General features: G+C 32.9%; 1 protein-coding gene across 1 annotated transcript; it reads left to right on the top strand.

Annotated features, from left to right (window-relative positions):
- Positions 1–4,564: 4,564 nt before the first annotated feature.
- On the top strand, positions 4,565–7,551 carry LOC107785538 (squamosa promoter-binding-like protein 4). Its single transcript, XM_016606866.2, has 2 exons — positions 4,565–4,995; positions 6,824–7,551. Exons 1-2 carry the CDS (start codon positions 4,706–4,708, stop codon positions 7,077–7,079), a joined length of 546 nt encoding a protein of 181 aa, XP_016462352.1. The 5' UTR covers positions 4,565–4,705; the 3' UTR covers positions 7,080–7,551.
- The last annotated feature ends 840 nt before the right edge of the window (positions 7,552–8,391 follow it).

Here is an 8,391-nt window from a genome sequence, read left to right as displayed (position 1 = left end):
AATGCCTCCACCTCTGTCGATGTATTACCAATAGAAGCAACAATAGAAATTCGACGATGATAAATTTGTATGGTACAACAACATACAAATTAAAAATAAATTTTCGTATAAATTGACACATCTACAACTACATATAAACTAAAAATAAATTTTATACAACTAAATATATAGTATACAACTTTCATACATCATGTTTACCCAGTTAAATACAACTACAACATCATACAACTTAAAAATATTTTTCAAACAAATTTTATACAATATATCTTTTGTATTTTTTTTTATTTATGATTTTGTATATATTTTGTATGTGGTGTGTTCTTCTTCTTCTTTGAAATTTCAGTCAAAACTTCCTCTCTTAATATAATTTTGATACATATTACAACAACTTTATGTAGAAAGGTAGTGTTTATAACTTAAATACAAATTTCATATAATGATTCGTACACTATAGAACTATTTTTTAACTTTCATACAATATTCAAATAAAAAAATATAACTACAATAAAATACAACTTAAATACAATTTATATACAACAATGCTATAACTTTAATACAATTTTGTAAGTATATCGTGTGTCATGTATTCTTCTTATTCTTCTTCGAGTTTCAATCTGAAATTCAGCCAAAATAAAGTCTAAATTTCACCAAACACCCTCAAAATTGAGATATAAACTCCAAAGAATATTCTCAGTTATTTGTAACAATACCCAATCTAAATAAATAATAGTTTTTGAAAACCCAAATTCGAATTCAAAGTTTCGAAGATTTTTAGTGGCTGTCAATGGTGGAGAGTTTAATACCTTCAAAATTTATTGATTGACAATTTCAATTCGAACACCAATTGTGTAACATGAAAGAAAATTGCTAAGTTAAAACTCTATAGTACAATGACTGAAATCCATTGATGAATTCAATTAAAACTATATACAACATAAAAGGATAAAAAATAGAGAACATCAAAATAAGAACAATTGGGTAAAGAAGAGAGACGGAGAGAGAGACAGACGGAGAGAGAGAGAGCATGTATAAAGGGATGGGAAAATATCTGATATTCCTTATTCAATTCCTAATATAAAGAGATACTCATTTAAAATTAATTTGTATATAATTGTTAAATTATATATGACTATGTAATTAAGTTAAAACTTAATTAGGGAGGGTAAATAAGTTTGTTATGTAGTATGAATAGGTAAAAATCCCAAAATAAAAAAGGAGTAAACAGTGGGCCAGGCCCATATATATAACAAGAAATAGCGTGGGATAACCACTTTTTAACATGATATTTAGTTTTTATTCAATATTTTTAATGTTGAGCACAAATAGCCACTACTCTATTAAAATTAATACGAAAAGACGTTGTTACCCTTTCTTCATGAGTGTTGTGTAAATATTAAGGACATAGTGTCCTTAATATTTATACTGCACACATGAAGTTAAGGACGTTGTGTCCTTAACATTTACACTGAACATATGAAGTTAAGGACATGATGTCCTAAAGTTTAACAACAGAAGGTGCAAATACAAGACACTTTGTCCTTAATATTTATACATTATTTATGAAGTTAAGGACATCATGTCCTTAATATTTACACAACACTCATAAAGTTAAGGACACTATGTCCTTACATTTACACTATACATATGAAGTTAAGGACATGAAATCCTTAACATTTACACTACACATATGAAGTTAAGGACATGAGGTCCTAAAGTTTAACAACAGAAGGTGCAAATACAAGTTAAGGACATTATGTCCTTAACATTTACACTACACACATGAAGTTAAGGACGTAGTGTCCTTAACATTTACACTGAACATATGAAATTAAGGACATGATGTCCTAAAGTTTAACAACGGAAGGTGCAAATACAAGACACTTTGTCCTTAATATTTACACAGTATTTATGAAGTTAATAGGACATCGTGTCCTTAACATTTACACTGAACATATGAAGTTAAGGACATGATGTCCTAAAGTTTAACAACGGAATGTGCAAATAAAAGACACTTTGTCCTTAATATTTACACAGTATTTATGAAGTTAAGGATATCATGTCCTTAATATTTACACAACACTCATAAAGTTAAGGACACTATGTCCTTAACATTTACACTGCACACATGAAGTTAAGGACACCATGTCCTAAAGTTTAACAACGGAAAGTGCAAATACAAGACACTTTGTCCTTAATATTTATACAGTATTTATGAAATTAAGGACGTCATGCCCTTAATATTTACACAACACTCATAAAGTTAAGGACACTATGTCCTTAACATTTACACTATACATATGAAGTTAAGGACACCATGTCCTTAATATTTACACTACACATATGAAGTTAAGAACATGAGGTCTTAAAGTTTAACAACAGAAGGTGCAAATACAAGTTAAGGACATTATGTCCTTAACATTTACACTACACACATGAAGTTAAGGACGTCGTGTCCTTAACATTTACACTGAACATATGAAATTAAGGACATGATGTCCTTAATATTAGCGCAGGGGTATTTTTGTCCGGGTGGGTAAAAAAATTATTAAGCACTGGCTAAAAAGTTAATACATTTTAAACGGTGGCTAAAGAGTAAAGACATCTCTAATTAGTGGCTAACCGTGCACTTCCCCGGTGCAAGCTTTAGGACGGTCATTGTACAAAGTACATCAAATGGGCCCAATGTTTTAATTGGGTTATTGGGCCAGACAGAGCCATCCCCACCACCGTATAGGAATCGTACCTCCCCCAATTGAAAAGACACCCGTCCATGAATTTTCAGACTTCAATGCTAGCACGAACACTACCACGTTTCAATCCCTGATTGCATCAAATATAAACTGAAGACTAAAAAAAGTGAAAAGACAAAATCACGGTTCAAATTCTAGCCGAAATAAAAATTGTTAGGTGATTTTTTTCATTTGTCTAAATTTAAAGGACAAAGTAAAATGTATCTTAGAGCAACGGTAAAATTGTCTTCGTATGATGCTTGCTTCAGAGTAGGCCGCTTACATTACACCTTTGACATACAGTCCTTCACCTGATCCTGCGTAAACGCAAAATACTTTGTGTACGAAGCTATCTTTTTGTCCTTTTAAGTAACATGTGTGTATACTGATGATAGATAGCATGAACCTAATGGACTAGTTGAGAGTAAATTGATCCGAACATTACCATTATTAAAAAGTATTACTATGATGCAAGTCAAATCAATCAACTTTATCCATGTTTACAAGACAATTATGCACATTCCCTCAGGTTAGAGGAACCTAGCCAAAGAATCGTCCCATTCGAAACCTGTCTGCTACATATTGTAACCTAACATCTTTTTATTTAACTGCGTAGGGGGCCACCACTCACGAGTAGCTAAGACAACCCAATGCCAACTATGTACTCTTATCATCAGTTTCTTTTTTTCTTTTTGGATGCCACATTGAAATTGCCACTAATATCACACTAATTACCTCTATCGATCACGTTCCTATCTCAAACTACTCCCTTTGATTCTTGTAGTATAAACTATTAGGAGACTTTGCGGATTTCCTCCTTAAGCGAAACCGGAACATCTACAATAACTCGACTCGAATTATTGGTCATTATGGACTCCTTGTTTTCACAACCTAATAAATTTCATGTTTCCATAGCCTAATTATCCTCGGAGAATCGAACCTAGCCGTCGTTTGTTTTCCATAAGAAATGTTAGAATAATCTCTTTTCTATTCGACCATAATGATGTATTTATAGATTATAAGTAGGATTTAAGATGAAAGATGGGCTTATGGGTCATCTAGCACCATTTATGGATGGACCCGACCCAATAATATTTTCCGAACAATTTTACTATCTTAACTGTATGTAACTTTGGATGATTCACAATAATTTTATTATTTGAACTTAACCGATATTTTCGGGAATAAAGCTGGTAGCAAGATGGAATATTATACCTCTCACCAATTTCATCAAATATTATGATATTTATAATGCAGAACAGAATTATGTTGTGCATTCCAGTTCTAATACTTGCCAGGAGAAGATTATATATGATGGAAAAGAAAATAACGGGGAAAGATAATAAGCATAGTAGAGATGATAATTTTTCGTTTTATTAGTTCGCTAGCTGATTATAATTTTATTTTCTTTAAATTTATACATGTCATGATCAGTTAGGTTTTAGCTAGACTTCTAGGGGAAGCAATCAAGTTGATCAAAGAACATAAAAGCACGTACCATATGTTTGATTAGTCCATTTACGTTGTCCTTAAATCTATATCACAAGGTTATCATTTAATTTCCTAAGCTTAAGTAGAGAATATAATTATAAATAGTTGAATTATATGCGTTTAATTAATAGAGATTTGGACCATCATCAATATCAAGATCACATATTAATTTGAAGTTGCCTTCAGCATCAAAGGTTGCTTTCAATATTTACTCTCTTAGCTTCTCATATATACGCACACATGTACAGACACTATGTTTTTTTTCCCCTTGTTAAATGGCATTTTTACCCCTCCCATGCACCCTCAACCTTATATATACGTCCATAAAAAAACAAAGACACACACAAAAGAATGAAGACGTGGTCCTTAAACGTCACTCTCTAACTTTTCCTCTTCTTTTCTCACAAAATTCCCACTTCATATCATCATCTTCATCCTTTGTTCTTCTTCTTTTCTTCAATTCCTCTTCCACTTTAGTTTTTAATATGGAAACAGCTGGTCATCATAATATTTCTACTAGTGAAGATGATTATAAGAAGAAGAGAGGCAGTTGCAATAATAATATTACAACAAATAATAACCATATTAAGAAAGGGTCATTAAATAATGGAGGGTCAAGTACTACTCAAAGGTGTTGTCAAGCTGAGAAGTGCAGTGCTGATTTAAGTGATGCTAAGCAGTACCATAGGAGGCATAAAGTCTGTGAATACCATGCAAAGGCTCAAGTCGTCGTCGTCGCCGGATTCCGGCAACGCTTCTGTCAACAATGCAGCCGGTTTGATCACAACTTCCTCTATCTTTTCTTTTCTAAACATAATTACATGGCATGTCTATTCTAATCAGAATGATAGATCTTTAACTTTAAATTATCTTTAACTTTAAATTTCTCATTTTACCTAAGAGATGCTAGAACATCAAGTTCCAAGGACACTTTTGGTATATACTAAAAATCTTTCTTAATTTCTTTTTTTAAACTTTTAGTTAAGTTAAACACTGTCATATAAAACGTGTGGAGTATTAATTTACTTGTTGCATGGTTTACATTCCTCTGTTTTAATATGTGTGCATTGCGTTGATTTTGTTGTTTAGCGTTTCATCCATATATATAATGGTTGAATCGTGAGATAGTTGAAAAGCTGGTAGTTTTAATGTGACTATATAGTAGTACTACAATTTTTCTTTTTGGAGTCTGACTATAGTAGTACTATTAAAAGAATCATTAGTGACTAAATTGTTTTAGCACCTTCTTAATTCAAGGGTATTCGTTGATGTCATTTTCTGTGTCAGCTCTGTGGTTTAATTAGATTAAAAACTACTACCTAGATTGACTTCATAATCTAGGTGGTTGACTAGTTCATGTTTCTGATATGAGTCCTTTTAATATCATATTACTGTTGATCTATTTGGTTTCAAAAAGTGGTTGAGGTAGATGCTAAAAATAGCATTGGAAGCTTCTTTTTAAAGTGGGTACAAAATACAAAGGCATCTTATGCCACCAAGTTTAGAGCATTAATCTATGCATTTTTCTTTTATTTTCCTTTACAGCCTTTATCTTTTGTCTTAGTGTATTTCTCCCTTTTACTACTTTTGTTGTTCCTCATCTTTTCATTTCTCCGATCCTCATGCATTAACAACAACAACAACAAAAATCCGAAAGTGGAATCTGGAGAGGGTAATGTGTATACAGACCTTATCCCTACACTGGAAAGATAGAGATACTGTTTCCGATAGAAATTGTCTTCAAAATTTTGTTATTGAAAACATATCTTATGAGTCCTCATACTTGGCCAAGATCTCGTTGTTGGTTCCTTGTGATGGAGTATTCAGATGACAATTTAGTTAATGAATGCGTGATTGACGTTCCTAATCTAGATATTTTTCTTTTCGTTATTTAATTGATTTATTACGTTATAATTGTTATAAGAGCAGATCTGTGCTTGTAAACATGACTTCAGATCTGATTCGTGGTACTTGTGAATAGTGATTGATATTTTCTGCTTAATTATATATATTAAGCAAAAAGTGGTATGCTTAGATTTGAGCTCTTTCGGTTGATAAATTCTCCTCTTAACCACTGAAGCTTCACAGTCAGTACCTAAAAGATTGTAACAACCCTGCACACCCTGCACATTAGCGATGTTGTCTACTTTGGGTTCAGCCCCGCATGATTTTAAAACGCACATTTAGGGTCTTGTTTATTTATATACCCAACATCTCTTTCGTATTTTGTCAATGTGATATTTGCATGAGATGTCACAAAGATACTAGTTTAGTTACATTAATTTTTCAAAGTAAGTGGAATTAGTTACTTGAAAAGATAAAAAAAATAACTATACAAGTTTAAATTATACCGATCGAGCCAGCATAAAATTATTTTCACAGCTCATATGGACACTTTAAAATGCTTTTACTATAATCTTGATACGGTATTGGACTTCTGTTAATGGTTATGCAAAGCCATAAATCAGTACAGAAAAATATTAAAACCGAGGACTTATTTAAATTCAGTACGTAGTACTAGTTGTTTCTTAATTGTGTCGAGATAATTAAGATGTTCTGCTTTTGGTTAGTTAATTGACTAAATACGTGATATATGGAAGCAGATTTCATGAGTTGACGGAATTTGATGAATCGAAAAGGAGTTGCCGAAGGCGTTTGGCTGGACACAACGAAAGGCGAAGAAAGAGCTCATCATCAACTGCAGAGTCACATAATATTGCAGAAAGTTCAAGCAGAAAAGGGACAGTGCAACTCAATAATAAGGACATTAACATGATATGTGGTCAAGTAAATGACAAGGGAAGAATTCAGATTTCAATTCAAGAAAATTCCACTTTCAAAAACTTCCACCTCCGTTGAAGAAATGCCTGCATATTAATTAATTGCTCTCTCTCTTCTGTCATTCTCTCCAAGTTCTATTCCTGAAATAATCATCACTCACACGGCCATTAGTACTACTGGCTTTATCTGCACTAGAAACAGACTATCAATTATTATGATGATGTATTAGATAGTACTATTAAGAAAAAGCCAAGATTGTATGCTTGTCGAGTAGTTGGGGAGCCCGGTACACAAAATATTTTGTATTTATGCAGGGTTTGGAAAAGGGTAACGTTCCAAAGAGTATAAGGTAGACAACCTACCCTAATACATGGGGAGTAGTTGTTTACATATACCTCTTGAGCTACCATCCCTGGCTTTAGATTGATATGATTGCCTTATGCTATATGTTAGATATATGCTTGATTTCAATGTAATTTAAGTATGATAAAATTTCAGACTTGGTATAGGTGGTCACAGTATCAGTAGTAGTAGGATAGATGACTCATCGCAATATCTGTGAAGTTATGGTGAAATGTTTAGATTATGTGCAAGAAAAGGAAGGTGGGAAATTGGGTATGAATCGGCCTTCCCTATTATTAGGGAGCGATTTACCCCAAATGTGAGACTTCACTGACCTACTTCGTAGGTGTGATGACCCAAAATGTCATATTTAAATTTAATGATTAATTATGTGATCTAAGCACTATTTACCATTACTCGACTTGCGTGTGCAGTCCGTAAAAAAATTTTCCGGAAAGTTTTCAGGTGAAAAATGGATTAAAATGTGAATTAGATATTTAAAACACAACTGAGTTGACTTTGGTCAACATTTTGAGAAAACGGACATGGGATCAGTATTTTGACAGTTCCGGTAGGTCCGTATCGTGAATTGGGACTTGGGCTATTGCCCGGAATCAAATTCCGAGGTCCCTAACCCGAGATATTAAATTTTGATGAAAAATTTAAAGTTTAAGTTCAAATAGTGACCAAATGTCGAATTATATGCAAATGACCCCGGAATAGAATTTTGATGATTCCAACAGCTCCGTACGGTAATTTTGGACTTAGGAGCGTGATCGAAATTTTATTTGAAAGTCCGTAGCGGAATTAGGCTTGAAATGCCGAAAGTTGAATTTTTGGGAAGTTTGACCGAGGGGTTGACTTTTTGATATCGGGGTCGAAATCCGATTCTGAAAATTTTCATAGCTCCGTTATGTCATTTATGACTTGCGTACAAAATTTGAGGTCAATCGGACTTGATTTGATAGGTTCCGGTGTTGTTTGTAGAAATTAAAAGTTTCAAAGTTCATTAGGCTTGAATCTAGGTGTGATTCGTGATTTTAGCGTT

The sequence above is a fragment of the Nicotiana tabacum genome, chromosome 2 (genome assembly GCF_000715075.1).
Source record: "Nicotiana tabacum cultivar K326 chromosome 2, ASM71507v2, whole genome shotgun sequence".
NCBI classification, from domain to species: Eukaryota; Viridiplantae; Streptophyta; class Magnoliopsida; order Solanales; family Solanaceae; genus Nicotiana; species Nicotiana tabacum.
This window is presented reverse-complemented; position numbering and strand designations above follow the sequence as displayed.